The sequence below is a fragment of the Coturnix japonica genome, chromosome 8 (genome assembly GCF_054131305.1).
Source record: "Coturnix japonica strain WE chromosome 8, WE-NBRP24, whole genome shotgun sequence".
NCBI classification, from domain to species: Eukaryota; Metazoa; Chordata; class Aves; order Galliformes; family Phasianidae; genus Coturnix; species Coturnix japonica.
The window spans coordinates 21,259,089-21,275,561 of record NC_140670.1 but is presented as its reverse complement, the minus strand read 5'-3'; the positions used below and the strand labels follow the sequence as shown (position 1 = coordinate 21,275,561).

Sequence of the window (16,473 nt, the reverse complement as noted above, 5' to 3'; positions counted from 1 at the left end):
GCGACCGGAAGCGTTGGGCGGCGGGCGCGATGGACGAGACGAGCCCGTTGGTGTCCCCGGAGCGGGCGCAGGGCCCCGACTACGGGCTGCCGGGCAGTGCCGTGCGCACGCTGCCGCCCGCCGCCCCCCCGCAGCCGTCGCCGCCTCCTTCTCCCGGTGGCCGCGATCGCGAGCGGCAGCCGCTGCTGGAGCGTGGGGCGCGGGGCCCCGCGGCGGCCGCGGCGCAGGCCCAGGCCCAAGCGGCGGCGGCGGCGGCCCAGGCTCAGGCGGCGGCGGCGGCGCAGCGGGAACGGAACGACTTCCCCGAGGACCCCGAGTTCGCCGAGGTGGTGCGGCGGGCAGAGCTGGCCAGCGAGAGAGGGATCTACCCCGAGCGCATCTCACAGGGCTCCAGCGGCAGCTACTTCGTTAAGGACCCGCAAGGAGTGAGTCGGCAGCGCCCTGGGCCGGGCCGGGAGCTCCCCTCCATCCCGGTGATGTGGGCCGGCAGGGCCGGCAGCTCGTGGCTCTGAGCTGGGCGCTGCGGGGCTGTGCCCAGCGGGTATCTCAGTTTGTAATGCGTGGGCTGTGCCCCACTTAAAGCTTGTTCCCCTTCCCCCGTAGCTGTTGTGTCCAGCAGGCGCTTCCTTCTCTCTTCCTGTGGATCGTCAGCTCCTGACCGTGGTGACTAGTGACATGGGGTGGGAGCTCTGACATAGGGTGATGTTCTGATATAGGATGGGAAGCATTAGTCCAGTGAGACTGGAAGGAGTGGATCTCGAGCTGTAATTGATTCTCTGATGTCTGCTTGGCTGCGTGGCTCTGGTTCCCATGCCGCTGCCCAGACGTGAGTGCAGCACGAGGTGGCTCATCTTGTGACCTGTAGTGCTGGCTCGGTTACTCAAGCGGTTGCTGCTTTCTCTGACTCTTTGCAGGCTGGGAAGCTTCCTGGGAATTAGGATCTGGGCTTTTCAGTCCATGCTCTGCCTGTTTTTCTGTCTCAGGTGGCACCTGGCTACAGCAGGCTCTTACAGGCAAGTCCTGGTGGAGCTGGCTGAATACAGGGCAATACAAATTTCCTTCTGTTGCAGTTTGTTCTCACTTCTGCTCACTTCTGTTACCTAATGTGAGCGTTGGTGTTGCTGGCAGGGGCTGAAGATCAGAGGTGACCTGGTTGTAGGGAGAGGAGACCAGAGCTCAATGAGGGAGATATTCAAGGAGTCCAAGTCCATGTTGTGCTGGCTGTGTTACCCGGCAGGTCCCCTGGATTGCACTGCTATGAGTGGATGGGGTGCATGTTTGGTTCCTGTGACTCACTGCTCAAGATCTCTAAAGCCTCCTTACTGCTAAAGAGAGGGAGTGCAGTGCTCCAATAGGCAAGTTGGAGGCACAGGATGACGACACCAGGGGAAACTCTTGTGCTGGTTTCCCTGTGGACTGCTGGAAGCTCAAGTTGTTCCAGGCAGGACTTTATTCAATGTGTTTCTCCCGGTCCTGGGGGCGGTGGCTGTGCCTTTGTCTTTCTGCTGGCCTGGCATCCCCTGGTCTGGCACCAGGCAGACCTATCTTCTCTGCAGCACACTTCTTGGAACAAGTTGCTGCCAGTGCTGCTCCCAAAGCACAGCACTGAGAGGGCAGGCAGTGCTGCCAGGCTGTCTCCTATCTGCTCCAGGGCTGTCCTTGCCCTGCCAGGCATTGCTCTGCTGTGCTTGCATCACACAGCAGTGTAATCCTCACTGCCAGAGCTCCTAACAAGCCTCCAGCAGGCTCAAATCCAAGAACACGTTGGCATGTTCTTTCTGTGCCTTCTTATGGGGCTGGTAAGGGGATTGCTTTCCTGCCTGTTTACTGGGCCTTTGCCAGCTCAGAGGAGGGGGTTTCTTTGTAACATAGGGATGCCTGAAGTGCTTCCATTCTCTCAAACATTCCCCTTCTTGATTGACAAAGTCTTGCTCCCTGGTCTGGCTTCTGGCTCCTGATTCACAGCAGGATTGCACTGGGGTTCCCTGCTGGTGTACCGGGACATGTGTTGTGTTCCCATCCTGTGGCAGAAGCTTGGCTTTGGGAAATGCCACCCACTCAGGCCGGTGCTGGCTCTGGCTCAGGGTCAGTCTGCATGCTGCTGAGTCATCCCGGAGTGGGGTTGTGAGCCCAAAGCTTGCTGCACAAAGCCCTGGGCTGCCTGGACCAGGGGCCATTGGCCTCAGTCCTGCCCCGGGCCCTTGTCTCAGCTGTGTGTCTTGGCAAAGCAGACAATGTGGATCCTACTATATTATATGGTCCTTAAGCACAACTGCCACCCCCACCCCACATTTCTCTTTGGGCCTCACAACACAGAGCTTTGCTTTCCTCTGAAGTCCTTCAGCCTTCCTTGCTGTTTAGGCCCCATTTTCTCTGGTCCATTTTGGATCATGTCCATTTGATGAATTTTGGAGTCAAGATAGGAATCTTCATCCCCTTCTGCACTCTTGCATTGACGAAACAAGTAGCCACAAGCAGTAGCTCTCCCCCCACCATCCAAAGGTCAGTGAAATAGTGCTAGAATGTTTACCAGGGACAGTGTCATCAGCAGTCTCCTATGGTACATGAAAAGTGGTGAGTACAAAGGTCTCACAGGAGCTGTGTGGGGACCAGAGAGGGAGGTGCATGAAGAAAAACTGGGATGAGAGAAGAGTGCTTACCGTGGTTCCAGGTTGCAGATCTCTTGGCACAGGAGAATCCTGAGGGTGTAATTGTGTCTCCACTTGCTCTGGACCTTGCAGTGAGCGGCAGCAACAGTCCCCAAACTCTTTCCCACCCAAGGAGGAGACTCTTGGATCTGGGGGAGGTGACTGGCAGAAGGCAGCAGGGAAAGGCAGCAGAGTTGGGTGCTGCGGGAGGGTGAACTTGGTTGAGACTGTGTTGTTATGGCAGAGCCACAGGCTGGTGCAGGGGCGAATGCCCTGGCTCTGCCAAGCACTGAGTATCAGCTTTCCTCTTGCTTGCAGAAAATTATCGGTGTATTCAAACCCAAGAATGAGGAGCCATACGGGCATCTGAACCCCAAGTGGACCAAGTGGCTGCAGAAGTTGTGCTGCCCGTGCTGCTTTGGGAGAGACTGCCTTGTTCTAAACCAGGGCTACCTATCAGAGGCGGGTGCCAGCCTGGTGGACCAGAAACTGGAGCTCAACATTGTTCCCCGCACAAAGGTGAGAGGGCAGTTGCTGTGATCTCCTCCTGAGGAGGCTTCCATGTGCTCCTGCCCAGGCCATGGGGATCCTTGTACAGAGCAGAGCTGTGGGAAATCTGTGCCTTACTGATAAAACCAAGAACTGTGACAACTGCCAGATGTGCTTGCTGACTTCTTTGCTCCTATACCCCAGGTGGTGTATCTGGCCAGTGAGACCTTTAACTACAGTGCCATTGACAGAGTGAAGTCCCGAGGAAAGAGACTAGCCCTGGAGAAGGTGCCGAAAGTGGGTCAGCGCTTCAACCGCATTGGCTTGCCTCCCAAGGTAGGACTACCAGGCCCCATCTACCTGTCACTGGTCCTGTCTTCTGTGTTCCTCCATAACACAGTTTCTCCTTACCTCAGGTGGGTTCCTTCCAGCTATTTGTGGAAGGCTACAAGGACGCTGACTACTGGCTGCGGCGGTTTGAGGCTGAGCCGCTCCCTGAGAACACCAACCGGCAGCTGCTGCTGCAATTTGAGCGGCTGGTGGTGCTGGACTACATCATCAGGAACACAGGTAGGGCTGTCTGCCTGCTCCTTTGTGTTCTGCCAGCTGGAGAGCAGGCCAAGTTTTGGCATCTCTTCCTGGAACCCAAAACTCCTATCAACGTTGCCTGGTTGCTGCCAGATGGCACTGCCTCTGGGTGGAGTGTATCTGCTGTCACTACTCACCTGGGAGACTGGGAGCCAGCCTGGGATCCACCCAGGTGCCGTGGTGAATGTTTGCCAGTTGTGAGGATCGAGGAACATGGAGAGATCCAGCTTGTGGTTGTGCCACAGCATCCTATCTCAGGCTGGGTCTCCAAGTCTGTTCCAACTTGAAATGGGTTTGGATTGGACTCCAAGGCTTGCAGGCTGACTTTTCTCTTGTGAGCTGGGGCTATGTGAACCTCCTAAGTTTGGGCCTTGAAGTCTGTGTGATCTGAATTGACACTGCGTTGGATAAGTAATCCTTCTGCTCAGCACAGGCCCTCACACTGATACAGCTGTTTTTTTCTCCTTGCAGATCGGGGCAATGATAACTGGCTCATCAAATATGACTGTCCCCTGGACAGCGCAGGCGTGAGGGTGAGCAGATCTTGGGCAGGGGCGTCATGGGTCCGTTTGCTTCTACAAGTTGGCTGGCAGGATTGGGATTTCCCAGCTGTGTTGGATTTCTGAGCCTGATCTTGTTTGCTGAAAGTGGCAGACAGACTGCTTCTGTTGGGGTAGCCCTCCTTGTGACTAGTGCTCCACTTCCTTCCAGGACAGTGACTGGGTGGTTGTGAAAGAGCCCATCATCAAGCTTGCTGCAATAGATAACGGTTTGGCCTTTCCTTTGAAACATCCGGACTCCTGGAGAGCATGTGAGTCCCTTACAATGTGCTGAAGTACTCTGAAGAGCTGTGCAGCTCTGTGCTGTCTATTCTGGGGCATGTTCCTGGAGGGCTGGAAGAGGCAGTAGCTAGGGCTGTCTCTCTGCAAACCTTCTAGCTGCATGGACAGCTCTGCCTCAGTGGCTGTAGGAAGTGTATGCTGCACCCAAGACCACGTGGCATCTTTCCCTTCTTTAGGTCTAATGTCTCATGCTTCCTCTTACAGATCCCTTCTACTGGGCATGGTTACCACAGGCCAAAATCCCCTTTTCACAAGAGATCAAAGACCTAATTCTTCCCAAGATCTCAGACCCCAACTTTGTCAAAGACCTGGAAGAAGATCTGTATGAGCTCTTCAAGGTGAACTTGGGGGGGGAGGGAAGAAGGGGGGTGGCTGAGAGTGGCTTGGGTAGAATTAAAACAGGGTGGTCTTGCAGCTTCTTTGTCAAAGCTATGGTGGATAGAAAGGTGGGCTCCTCGTGGTGTTTCTGGGCTGAAACATAGAAGTGCTATTCCTCTGCCCAGAGCTAAAGATACATTTTGGGGAGAAACAGGAATCTCATAGGACAAGAGGAGAGAGGCTTGCTTGGAAAACAGGCAACTCTTGAATATCTTGGGTCAGAGGGTGGATACTAATGCACTGTTTGTTCTCTCTTGCAGAAGGACCCTGGCTTTGACAGGGGACAGTTTCACAAGCAGATTGCAGTCATGAGAGGCCAGGTAAGGCAAATGAGTGAGGTGACAGAGCCTTGTCTTGTTTGGCTGTCAGGGAATAGTGCTGGGATGCCAGCTCTCTTCCTCCACTAGGACAGCTCAAGCTTTGCTCTGTGTTGTACAGATCCTGAACCTGACACAGGCGCTGAAAGATGGGAAGAGCCCCCTGCATCTGGTTCAGATGCCACCTGTGATTGTAGAAACGGCACGTTCTCACCAGCGCACTGCCAGCGAGTCCTACACGCAGAGCTTCCAGAGCCGGAAGCCTTTCTTCACCTGGTGGTAGCTGTGGGCAGGGCTTGGCTGCCTCGGACTGGCACTGCAAGAGGAGCTGAGCTGCTCCTGTGGCTGGGATTTGATGCTCTGGGTAGAGTGAGCAGGTTGTGGCTGGAGAAGCCTGCAGCTGGAGCTGAGGAGCCAGGTGGGTTGGGCCCTGTCCCTCTCCAGCTCCCTTGGAGCTGTATAGTGTGTGTACAGCCCTGCCGGAGGAAGAGCTCAGCAGGAGGCATGGGAAGCAGTTGGGACCCTGCTTGTGCCTCCCTTCCTCGGCCTGCATGTGGTTCTGAGCGCACCTGACCAGGCTTTCCAGGCCAGGGTCTATCCAGCCCTTTGCACCAGCTGCCAGCCTTCCTCCTTCCTGCTGCTGGCCCCAGGGCTGGGAAGGGCTGGAAGGGGGTTGTTCTGCCTTCCGCTTCCCCAAAGGCATGCTATACTCCTCCTCACATTCTCTCTTCTGCCCCAACCCTGTGCAAGCTGCTTTCCTCAGGGGGAGTTCCTGCTGCCTGCTGGTGTAGTGGGGACCATAATGAACGGCTGTTCTCTGGCTGGGGGCTTGAGGAGGGAATGTAAGGAGAACTCTACTCTTGTCTGCTCCCTAGGGCAGGCTTCAATGCAATTTGACACTAAAGGAAGAGGTGCTGGCTTATCCTGGTTCGGAGGAGGTGGTTCTGGGAGGTGCTGTACAGAGGGTTGGGGGTACAAGCAAGCAGCCTCAAGCCCTCCATTCCTATGGTCCATCCATCCTGCAGGTCACTGCAGCTGCTCTTGCTTGGCTTTTGTCCCTGTGCTTAGTAAAGTTTCTGGCTGCTGTGCAGCCAGCATTGGGTCAGCCAGCACAGTTTCAGCTTTGCTTGTGCGTCTGGGGTCCTTTCTTATGGGATTGGGGGCTGCTGGGGACAGGAAACATCTGGAGGTGCTCTTCCTGTGGGTGGGATTCATGCAGGAACTGGTGTACTGCAAGCACACGAGGGCTGGTATAAGCTCCTGGCTGCCCCAGTGCTGCTAACCTTGTGGGCCTGATGTGAGTGGGTGAGGCAGTCAGTACTCCCCAGAAGCTGCTGAGCTGTCTTGTATAAAACGGTAACAGGGCTGCTGCCTGCATCTGCTTGCCTTGAGCTGTGACTTCCCCTGTGTGGGGGAAAGCTGGGGTTGGGTCTCACTGTACTGTTTGCCCAGCTCTGGGGGTTGGGGGAAAGTAAAGCCTGGGACTGTGCTGCTGGGGGCTGAGGGAGGGCAGCTCACTCGTCTCCTACTTGCACAAGGGGCTCAGCGGTGGCTGTCCTGAGGGTGCTGAAAACAGGGGTGTAGAAGTGAGACCTCAGCTCCCAGGCCTGGCTACATCTCTGTCTGACCCCAAATGTATTGTTCTAATGCACTGTAGAAATGTATGTAATGTATTTAAACCATGCAACTGTCTGAATAACAGAGCTGCAGTTCACCCGGCCTCCTTACTGTCTCAGCAGCGTTCTGGAGCGGGGTTGGGGCTGGGTCCATTGCAGCAGCTGAGACGCCGTCACCGCCACAGAGCCTCAGCCAGCCACCGCTGTGCACGTTTTATTAAGCGCTGCACTCATGTCCTGTACAATTAGTGTACATTGTCCTGTACAATTAGTGTACATTGTCCTGTACAATTAGTGTCCTCGCTGTGCCCGGTCGGAGCGGTGGGCCTGTTTCCCGGTCTCAGTGCTGCTGCCGGAGCCCCGAGGCTGCCTGGTCCGTGCCGTCTCCCTCGGGCTCCTTATCGGTGATCCTGCGGGAGCAGGTGGCTGTGAGTGGGGCGCGTCGCAGCTGCGGTCCCCCCCCCCCCCCGCCCCGTCCCGCACGTACCGGAGGCGGCGGAATCTCGGTAAAGTCGCCGTGTCAGCTCCGCGCCGCGCCGCTCTCCGCCGCCGGAGCTGCCGCAGCGCCCGTGCCATGCGGCGCTGCCCCGCGTAGCGCCACACGAGGCGGGCGCGCTCCTCGGGCTTCTCGGCGCCGCCGCTGAGGAACAGGCTGCGCAGCTCGGGCAGCCCCACGCCCTGGAAGATGTTGGCCGATCCCCGCTTGCGGCCGGGGGCGGCGGGCGCCGCTCTCCCCGGAGGATCGCTCGCTACCGAGGCCGGCGTCCCCATGGTGCGGCCGCTGCGGACACCGGAGGGACGAAGTGAGGCCCCGCCGGGCCCGGCTCGGCCCGCTCCGCTCCGTGTTGTGGCGGGCGGCCGGCGGCGGGCCCAGGAACGCGGGAGGGCCCGGCTCGAGTCAGCGCCCGCCGGAGCCCGGTGCGCCGTCCCGCCGTGACCCACTTTCCGCCGCCCGCAGCCCCGCGCACTGACCTGGGGCGGTCAGTGAGTGTCCGCCGCGCTCCCGCCGCTCCGCCCGGTGCCGCTCCACCCCTTCCCGCCGTCCCGTCCCGTCCGGTCCCGTCCCGTCCATTCACTCCGCGGTCCCGCCCCGCGCGGTGCCTCCAACCCGCGCTCACTTCGTCCCGTTCGCACCAATCGGCGCCGGGACGGGCCGGGGCCGCGCCGCCTTTAGAGGGGAGGACACGTGGCGCCGGTGACGTCAATGGGGCGGGCGGGGCGGCGGGCGCGCGTCACCCGCGGGGAAATCCCGCGTGACGTCACAGGGATCCCCGGCGCTGCTCCGTTCCCCGCTTGCCGTCCCGCGGTACCGCTGGGCCCCGCGCTGCGGGACGAGGCGGCGGCGGCGGGTGGAGGATGCGGAGCGGGCCGGCCGAGGCGGGGGGTTCGGCCGCGGGGCCCCGCTCGCTCGGTTGGGCCGTCCGGGGGCGGGGCGGGGCGGGGGACGAGAGAGGCCCCGCGCGGGGAGGCCCCGCTCGACGCCAGATGTTGGGCAGCATCCAGCCGCCCTCTCTAAGTGCTGCCGGGGCGCCGAGTCCCTCCCGCCCCTCGGCAGGCAGCGCCCCGCCATGGCCCGCTCGGCTCCCCCGGCCGTGCCGCCGCCGCCCCCGGGCCCGCCGCCCCGCGGCTCGCTCGGGCTGCACCGCGCCTTCCTGCGGAGCCCGCTGGGGCCGCTCCGCCTGGGGCAGCTGGCGGTGGGCGCCGCCTTCTGGCTCACCGTGGCTGCCCACCGGTACGAAGGAGCGGCCCACTTCGCGCTGTTCGCCGCCGTCCTCGTGTGGCTGCTCACCCTCGGCCTGTTCGGGATGAGCGCGCTGGGCCGCTGGGAGCTGGTGCCCTGGCTGGGCTCCCGCTGGTTACTGGCCAACCTGGCGCACGACCTGCTGCTGGGCGTCGGGCTGTGCGCGGCCGCCGCCGGCATCATGGGCCACAAAGCCGGGCAAAAGAGCTACTGCAACCTGCCGGGGTACAGCCAGCGCTGCCTCTATGGAGCCTACCTGGGAGCCGCCGTCTGCGGAGCCGTGGCCGCCTGCCTGTACCTCTTCTCCGGGCTCTACTGCCTGGCACGGCGCTGCCGGGACCAGCGTGACATCGTGTGAGCCCCGCGGCTTCCTGCGCGTGGACGGACCGCGGCCCTGCTTTAGGACGCGGTGACCCCGCTGCTCTGTCCCCTCCCAGCTGCTGCGCCGCGCTTCCTCCACTGCCCCCCGCACGGATGGATGGACAGACGGGAACCTTCTGCCGGGACAGTGGGCACCGATTGCTGCACCAGCTCATCTGCACCCTGCACAGAATGACAGAGCAAATCAAAGCAAATCAAAGGACCCGAGCAGGGAGCGCACAACTGGACCACAACTGCTGGGAGCCCTGTGGGGCCCTGCCTGACTCCCGCCCTGGGTGTGCTCAGGTGGGTGCCAACTCTGTGCCTGGGGGGATGGATGCTGTGCTGAAGGAGTGGAGCAAAGCTGGGCCCAGCCCCTGCCCTGCTGGCAGCTCTGTAGCCTCCGCGTTGCCTAATGGAGGTTCTGCTGTGCTCTCAGCTTCCCCAGCTTGGGCCCCTCCTCCATGTCCGGTGTCTTCCCGGAACCCTTGTGGGCACAGCCCTTACCCACTCCAGGCACGGCCTCACCAACTGCTGCCACGGTGCCAGATGCCTCATCCCACCTTGGAGCTGAGCCCAGCAAAGCCTCCGTCACTGTTGGAGCCCGAGGCAGGGAGGGGGCTGCGGGATGCTTCTGTGAGCAAGGCGGGGCAACAAATTGCTCCAGCCTTGGGGTTTGTACTGCTCTGGGTGAGAAAGGCGCTTTTGTCATCCTGGCCTGGAGCTTGGTGCTGCTGCCGCACCCTTCGAGCTGGTTCTGCACTGGGAGGGGGGCTCCCACCCCACCACAGAGACCCCTAAGCCTACCCAAGGACTGTCTGTTCCAGCCACAACAGGCACATCTCACCCTGCCTGGCTTCACAGCACTTGGATTGTCATCCTGGAAGACTCTCTCTGTTGTGGGACTGCGTGTCTCCATCTCCATCCCTGTGCTGCCCACAGACTGATCATGGAAGAGTGGTTGCAGCAGTGCCCTTGTAGGACGCAGCCTGTCTGCGAGGGGAGGGCTCCGGTGGTAAGGTCTGCACCAGCCCCACAGGTGGCCGGGGCTGTGCGAGATCAGCAGAAGCACTGGGCAGCCAGAGACTGGGAAGTGTTGGAGGAGCACCATGCTGGAGCTGCCTTGGTTACCAGCTGTCCTCACCCTGCTTGAGGACACATTCTGCCATTGCTTTCAGGGCAGAAAAGGACTGCCCCAGCCCCTGTGTAAGGCTCAGTTTGGAGAGCCCCCGCAGCAGTCACCTGGTGCCTTTTTGTGGGGCTAGCAGCAGCGATGGCACGGAGGGGCCAGGTTGGCACTAGATCACAGCTTCCATCACCGAGGGCTGTGTCAGCAGATACCTGTGTGCTCCCACACTCTGCCAGCCCCTGGGCCAACCCCTGGCAGGATGTGCTATCCCCACCCTGTGTCAGGGCTGGTCCCAGACACTGCTGGCCCCTGTGTGCTCTGGTGCAGCCCCAAGGCCCAGGCTGCCCACACACAGGAGGCTAGCACTGCCATAAGTGCCTTACCCCACAACCCCACGCTGCCTGTTGTACCTGCCGCTGTCCCACTGCAGTCCCTTCTCTGGTGCCTTTGGATTCACATTCCAAATAAAGCAACACTGATGCTCACTTGGTGTCTGGGGTTTTGTAGCAGGACTGTGACCTGCAGGGATCAAGAGATGATCACTTACACTCAGCTCTGCAGCCTCGGGGTCACCCCTCCTGGAGCAGTGATTGCAGGGGCCCACTGTGCTCTGGGGCTGTGGGTGCTGAACTCTGGAAGAGGGGCTCAAACCCCTGCCCTGAGGATGGGCTGCCCCAGCCCTCTCACACCATGGGAGGGATGGAGCAGAACCTGGTGTTTGTGTATCATTACAGAGCGATTATGTTGGAAGGGACCTTAAAGCCCACTCAGTTCCACTCCTCTACCTCAGACAGGTTGCCTGGAAGTATATTATCCTCTGGATACTATCCCTTCTCCCTTCTGCTGTACCAGCTGCACCGTGCATCTCAGTGCCACGAGGTTCCACGCACACGGAGCAGCCCGCCCTTCAGCTCCATATCCTACAGCTCACAGATACAAGGGCCGGGAGCACCGTGTGCTTCCAGGCCCAGACACGGCCTGTGTGCGGTGACACGGGGCGCTGCTCCGTGGGATGGGCCGTGCTCATCGTGGGGTGGGAGCAGGAGCACAGGCTGCTCTGCGGCTCCCGGCCGCTTACAGCCCTGCGAGCTGGGCCGGGGCCGAGTGAGGCCGATTGAGGCCCAGCTCATGGTGAGGCCCAGCTGACGGCGCAGCCCCGCACCCTGCCATGCTAACACACCCACTGCCGCCCCGCCGCCACTTCCGCCCTTTAACCATCGCTTGGGCGGGGCTTCCGTCCCCGCCCCCCATCTCGGCTCTTCTGATTGGCTGCGTGCCGCGCCGCCGGGTGACGTCACGGCGCACCTGGCCGCTTCCCGGAAGTGCGGTGCGGTGCGGGATGCAGGCGGCGGAGCGGGACGGGCCGGCTGCGGGCGGGGACGGGGCGGCACCGGCAGCACCGGGGGGCGGGGAGGGGTCGGCAGAGCCGCTATCGACACCCAAGGCCGCCGCCTTCGACCTGCTGGACCTCGTGCGGAGCTACCGCCGGCTGCAGATGTACCTGGAGCCGCTGCGGGATGCGGCCGAGGGCGTGCGCTGCCTCCTCCGGTAGGTGCGGGACGGGACCGGGACCGGGGCTGTGACCGCAGCTCATTGGCAGCTCATTGTGTGCTGTCCCACAGGTGGCAGCGGCCGCTGTGCTCCATGATCGTCTGCCTCGGCCTGAACTTCCTCCTGCTCACCCTGGACCAAGGTGTGTGTGTGCATTGTGTCCATGTGTGTGTCCATGTGTGTATGTGTGTGTATGTGTGTGCATTGTGTGTACATGTGTGTATGTGTGTGCATTGTGTGTACATGTGTGTATGTGTGTGCATTATGTGTACATGTGTGTGTATGTGTGTGCATTGTGTCCATGTGTGTGCACTGTATGCGGGCAGTGCTGTGTCCCATCCCACCTTCCTGCCGGCTGATGCTGTGCTGTGTCCCGCAGCCGCCTGGTACTCGGTGCTGGCGCTGCTGGTCGTGCTGCCGGCGCTGCTGTGTTACCTGCAGGAGACCTGCCGTGTCCGGCCCTCGGAGCGGGAGCTGCTGCGCAGGAAGTACCACAGCGTGCGCCGCGAGGACCTGCGCAAAGTGCAGCTGTCACGCCAGGAGGCTCTGACCCAGGTCAAGTGCTTGTGAGTGTCCAGCACCCTCCTGTCCTGGGGCATCACCTTCCCTAGGTCGTGCTGTGTGAGCGGAGCAGGACAGGCTGTGTGTTCATGGGGCCGTTTCTTGACTCAGTGGTCTCGTTTCAGCCTGATCCAGCTGGAGGGGTTCCTGAGCGGGCTGTGTTACAGCTGTGAGGCAGCGTATCGAGTGCTGTACTGGGAGAACCCTTCTGTCTCTTCCCAGTGAGTAGGGCTGCATTGGGTGCCCTGCGTTGGGCTTAGCAGGGAGAGAGACCAGTAGAGCTGCTCTTGTGTTTGGTGCTTGCGGAGAGCAGACAAAGGATGACAAAGGTCTCTTGACCTGCTGCTCTTCCCCAGGTTTTACGGAGCGCTGCTGGGCTCTGTCTGCATCCTTTACCTGCTGCCACTCTGCTGGGTCATGGCCATCCTCAACAGCACCCTCTTCCTGGGCAACAGCCAGTTCTACCAAGGTAAGGGCTCTTCCTGGAGGTAGCCTGTGTGGCTGGAGGAAGGGGAGTGCAACCTTGATCCATCTGTGTTCTCCTCTTATCAGTGATAAAGGAGCTCAAGGCCTCTGTTGAGCAGAGTTTGGGCACCAAACCTCTTGAGAGCCCTCCAGAGCCTGCCAAGCCCCTACCAACTGATGCCCCACCAGACCGGACTCCCACACCCACCAGCACAGAGGTGAGGGGTGGCAGGGCTCAGAGACTTGGGGTGGGAGCTGCAGCTTCAGCTCTTGCAACTGGTTTTGCTTCTGTCCATCTGCACACAAAATAGTTTTGCTGGAAGCCTGTGTACCTGGCTTGGGATTCCATATTGAACTGCTGAGGGGATGCCTTGCTCTGCTGGGTTCTTCACTCTATCTTGCTATGTGTTTGGAGTTACCCTGGGGAGGCAGGGGCTCTCCCTACCTTTTGATGCTCACTTTATGGATCTCCAGTGAGCTAGTGCTTATTCTAGAGCAGCCTTGAAAGTGTGATTCCCTACTTTAAAGTGGGGTGAAATAGAACAAGACTAGTTCTGATTCTCTTGCAGGATCTTACCCCTGGCAGTGTGGAGGAGGCAGAGGAGGCAGAGCCTGATGAAGAGTTCAAGGATGCTATTGAGGTTTGATCATGGTGGGGGTGGGCTGTGCCTGCAGGTCAGGCAATTGGGGCGGAGGACTGCTGTGACAGGGCAAAGTGGATGCCTGGGGAGGGCAGGAGTGGGGCTGGGCACCTCTGCAGTCTCACTCCATCTCTACTGCCTCTCTTTGTCCCATGCTGCGGGAGAAGGAGAACCAGCTGCTGGTCATGGTGAGTACTGCTGTGCTGAGGTGTGTGAGGGGGCATCTCTTCCCAGCTGGAGCTGGTAGCCTTTGCCTGGTTTGGCAGTAGCTTGTGATGCTGACAGGTGAAGCATCCTGTTTTCATGCTTGTCTCTGGGGCAGGCTGCCCTATGGCCCCCCACTGCTTTTTGCTTATTCAGCTTTGCTCCTTATAGGAGGATGATGAGGGCTCTCAGTGTTCAGCAGATTTTGACCTCAGCCTCCCAGACAACGGTTTTATGAGCAAAAACGATGTGATCCGCAGCAAGGTGTCACGTCTGACTGAGCGCCTGCGCAAACGCTACCCCAGCAACAATTTTGGTAAGGCCGAGAGCAGGTGTTGTCTGGGGAACCTCAGCACTGTGGGGTCTGTGCTGCTGTTGGTGACCACTGAACTGCGAGAGGACAAAGTGACGTGTTACTTTGTCCTGGCACCTTAGTGACCCTTTCCCCCAATGGAAAGGGTGTTTGTAGCTCTCTTGGGGACAGCAGGGTTGGGAGGGTCTGTACAACAAATGTGGGTGCTCTTGTGCCTTAGGGTCCCAAGTATCAGAGCCCTGCCTGACCTCTTCTCTGTCTCTTCTAGGGAGCTGTACAGGCTGTGGAGCCACCTTTTCTGTGCTGAAGAAGAGGGTGAGTCTTCAGTTTCTCCAGCTCACTAGCCACATTGGGGCAGAGGTTCTGTGTTGTGTCTGGCTTGACCTGGCTTTTCTTGTAGCTAGGATGGCTGTTTTCAGTCATGACCCAACAGTGGATGACTTCATCTAAGTGCTGGGTGTTGTTTCATACCTAAATGGTGGCAAGGAGCCTTTTTGCCTTTTGTTTCTCTGGAAGCTGCCTGAAGCCAAACCTCAATGTGCTGCCATACAAGGCACCTGCTCCTGCACCCTAGTTTGGCCCATTCTTGTTACCTGAGCACTTTCCTGGGAAGCAGAAAATGGGTTGGAAGGAAAACACAAAGCCACCACAGGCTGTGTGACTAGACAAAGCTATCCCTGTAGTCTGAACCCCTTTGCTTAATGCTTATCATTGTAGTTCTGGGAAGGATGCATCTTTTGCCCTTCCCAGATGTTCATTGCAGTCCTTCTGCTGCCCCCTAATCTCCAGACATGTGGCTTCCTTCCCCTTCCTATTGAGTTAGTCTGTTGCATGTCCTCCTGCAGCTTGTGGCTTCAGTGCTTTCCTGTGATGTTAGCGTATACCTGCCTGCAAATCCAGTGTTTAGTCCTGGATGACATCTCTTGTCACTGTGGGGACTTGGGTTTGCACCCACTCTCCCATTCAGCAGGGAGTGCTGCTAGCAATGCCTTAGTACTGGAGTTTGCTGGAGCAGACCTAGCAGCTGCCAGTGCTCTTAATGTCTCACCTGCACTTCTTTCCATAGCGGAGCTGCAGTAACTGTGGGAACAGCTTCTGCTCCAGATGTTGCTCCTTCAAAGTTCCCAAGGCTGTGATGGGAGCCACAGGTGAGTAGAATGGGGAGAAGAGCAGAGCCTTCCTCCTCCTGCCTGTGCTGTGTGCTGCGGGGATTTGCCCCAGCCCTGGTGGCTGGAGGCAGATGCTGTCTGGCTCAGAACAGAACCATGATGGGTTTTCAGCAGGTCGTGGCTGAAATCCCTGGACCTTGGTGGGTGGTGCAACAGAAGGGGAGACATCTGACACTTACTTTCCTTTCCAGCACCGGAGGCTCAGAGAGAAACTGTATTCGTGTGTGCTCAGTGCAACCAGATGCTCATCAAGTGACCAAAACAGCATACAGGGGCTGTGCTGCTTCATGCCCAAGGACAGCGGGAGCCCTTCTCTTTCTCAGGGGATCCTAGGCTGCTTGATTCCCAGCATGGTGCCACCCTGCCAGAGGACACAAGCACTTGCTGCTCCCCCTGCCAGTGCTGAGCTGAGGGCAGACCCAGGCTCCTCACCATGCAGCGTGCTGCACCAGCTGTTTCCTACAGCAGAGCACTGCCTGCAGCTGTGCCCTATTGCTGCGGCTGCCCTGCCGGCCTGGCAGCTGTTTGGGAAGCACTCCCTGCACTGACTGCACCCTGTGCTCACCCAGGGCCTGGCTCTGTGATGGAGGAGCCATCCTTCCTATTCCTGCTCCTACCTCCACCTCCTGGGGGAGGCAGAGCAACCTCAGGGCTCTCTCCCAACCTCCCTGACGAGCACTGTGTGGGGTGACTGTTTTGGGGATCAAGTCAGAGCTCTGCCTGCGTTCCCAGGAGATGTAGCCCATGGTCTTGGCTCAGCTGAAACCCTGCTCATCGCTCCGTGGTCCCAGTGTGTTCGTGTTTAGTTCTCCCCATCCCATATTCGTGTTCAGCTGTAGCAGAAGAGGCAAAAGTGTACATTTGGGCCGGGCTGTGTGATTGGTCTGCAGCTGCAGCAAGAGAAGAGGCATGAGTTGGTGCTGCTCTGTGAATATAGTGACTGCTGCTTTCTACTACAGATTAATATATAGAGAAAGGCGAATAAACCTCCTGCCCACAGCTGGCTCTCATCTTTAGCAAATGCTGTTCCATCACCTGATGCCTCTGTGGCCTTGGTTCTGTCTCATATTTGGCCATGTCTGCCACCTGGTTCCCTCTCCTACTGTGGTTTTCATTGTTGTGACATGCAGTGGTCTTGTTTGCCCTGTACCCAGGGTTGTGCGGAGCTGCACTGGGCCACAGCCTTGATCCTGCTGGGCCTGGGGTGATGTTCAGCTGGGCTCACTCCCTGCCCTGCCGAGGTGGTGGTCCTGGCAGCTGCCCACGCACACAAGGGTGACCTTTCCCTGCTGAACAGCAAAGCTCCCAGCTATCCCAGGAATGCGACCCTGGCTGCCATGCAGCTGGGAGTGCCTGTGGCCGGGCCCCCTGCCAGCCAGCTGCAGCTCCCTGTGCGGGGGTGAGGAGGGTGCTGGAGCCCTCGGGCTGGGACACCCACTGCTCTAGGCATGATCTGGATGG

General features: G+C 59.3%; 4 protein-coding genes across 8 annotated transcripts; 3 read left to right on the top strand and 1 right to left on the bottom strand.

Annotated features, from left to right (window-relative positions):
• The first annotated feature begins 29 nt into the window (after positions 1–29).
• Positions 30–6,976, top strand: PI4K2A (phosphatidylinositol 4-kinase type 2 alpha). Of its 3 annotated transcripts, none has more exons than XM_015867009.3 (9): positions 30–425; positions 2,967–3,167; positions 3,342–3,473; positions 3,554–3,707; positions 4,197–4,258; positions 4,437–4,536; positions 4,772–4,905; positions 5,206–5,265; positions 5,384–6,976. In XM_015867009.3, exons 1-9 carry the CDS (start codon positions 30–32, stop codon positions 5,543–5,545), a joined length of 1,401 nt encoding a protein of 466 aa, XP_015722495.1. In that variant the 3' UTR covers positions 5,546–6,976. The 3 variants fall into 3 exon arrangements, with proteins under 3 accessions (XP_015722495.1, XP_085410748.1, XP_085410749.1); XM_085554622.1 differs by lacking the exon at positions 30–425 and adding an exon at positions 2,514–2,806; XM_085554623.1 differs by lacking the exon at positions 30–425 and adding an exon at positions 2,515–2,740.
• AVPI1 (arginine vasopressin induced 1) lies at positions 6,912–7,916 on the bottom strand. The gene is made up of 3 exons (XM_015867015.3): positions 7,851–7,916; positions 7,366–7,659; positions 6,912–7,288 (listed from the first exon to the last, which is right to left on the bottom strand). Exons 2-3 carry the CDS (start codon positions 7,647–7,649, stop codon positions 7,219–7,221), a joined length of 354 nt encoding a protein of 117 aa, XP_015722501.2. The 5' UTR covers positions 7,650–7,659; positions 7,851–7,916; the 3' UTR covers positions 6,912–7,218.
• Positions 7,917–8,126: 210 nt separating this feature from the next.
• MARVELD1 (MARVEL domain containing 1) lies at positions 8,127–10,593 on the top strand. The gene has a single exon (XM_015867013.3). The coding sequence runs from the start codon at positions 8,447–8,449 to the stop codon at positions 8,975–8,977; it is 531 nt and encodes a 176-aa protein (XP_015722499.2). The 5' UTR covers positions 8,127–8,446; the 3' UTR covers positions 8,978–10,593.
• Positions 10,594–11,395: 802 nt separating this feature from the next.
• Positions 11,396–16,011, top strand: ZFYVE27 (zinc finger FYVE-type containing 27). Of its 3 annotated transcripts, XM_015867263.3 has the most exons (12): positions 11,403–11,656; positions 11,731–11,801; positions 12,039–12,225; positions 12,346–12,441; positions 12,577–12,689; positions 12,773–12,903; positions 13,255–13,326; positions 13,494–13,514; positions 13,702–13,846; positions 14,112–14,158; positions 14,910–14,991; positions 15,204–16,011. In XM_015867263.3, exons 1-12 carry the CDS (start codon positions 11,448–11,450, stop codon positions 15,266–15,268), a joined length of 1,239 nt encoding a protein of 412 aa, XP_015722749.2. In that variant the 5' UTR covers positions 11,403–11,447; the 3' UTR covers positions 15,269–16,011. The 3 variants fall into 3 exon arrangements, with proteins under 3 accessions (XP_085410747.1, XP_015722749.2, XP_015722750.2); XM_015867264.3 differs by lacking the exon at positions 13,494–13,514 and having other exon boundaries at positions 11,404–11,656; XM_085554621.1 differs by lacking the exons at positions 14,112–14,158; positions 14,910–14,991; positions 15,204–16,011 and having other exon boundaries at positions 11,396–11,656; positions 13,494–13,611; positions 13,702–13,833.
• Positions 16,012–16,473: the final 462 nt, after the last annotated feature.

What these genes read in the sequence shown, in the direction of transcription:
- PI4K2A (XM_015867009.3), top strand. Translation starts at nt 30, where the DNA reads ATGGACGAGACGAGCCCGTTGGTGTCCCCGGAGCGGGCGCAGGGCCCC. An exon ending in ACATTGTTCCCCGCACAAAG is followed by an intron (nt 3,168 to 3,341) that starts GTGAGAGGGCAG and finishes CCTATACCCCAG; the next exon opens with GTGGTGTATCTGGCCAGTGA. An exon ending in GCATTGGCTTGCCTCCCAAG is followed by an intron (nt 3,474 to 3,553) that starts GTAGGACTACCA and finishes TCCTTACCTCAG; the next exon opens with GTGGGTTCCTTCCAGCTATT.
- AVPI1 (XM_015867015.3), bottom strand. Translation starts at nt 7,649, where the DNA reads ATGGGGACGCCGGCCTCGGTAGCGAGCGATCCTCCGGGGAGAGCGGCG. An exon ending in CCGAGATTCCGCCGCCTCCG is followed by an intron (nt 7,289 to 7,365) that starts GTACGTGCGGGA and finishes CTGCTCCCGCAG; the next exon opens with GATCACCGATAAGGAGCCCG.
- MARVELD1 (XM_015867013.3), top strand. Translation starts at nt 8,447, where the DNA reads ATGGCCCGCTCGGCTCCCCCGGCCGTGCCGCCGCCGCCCCCGGGCCCG.
- ZFYVE27 (XM_015867263.3), top strand. Translation starts at nt 11,448, where the DNA reads ATGCAGGCGGCGGAGCGGGACGGGCCGGCTGCGGGCGGGGACGGGGCG. An exon ending in CCACACCCACCAGCACAGAG is followed by an intron (nt 12,904 to 13,254) that starts GTGAGGGGTGGC and finishes ATTCTCTTGCAG; the next exon opens with GATCTTACCCCTGGCAGTGT. An exon ending in TTTCTGTGCTGAAGAAGAGG is followed by an intron (nt 14,159 to 14,909) that starts GTGAGTCTTCAG and finishes TTCTTTCCATAG; the next exon opens with CGGAGCTGCAGTAACTGTGG.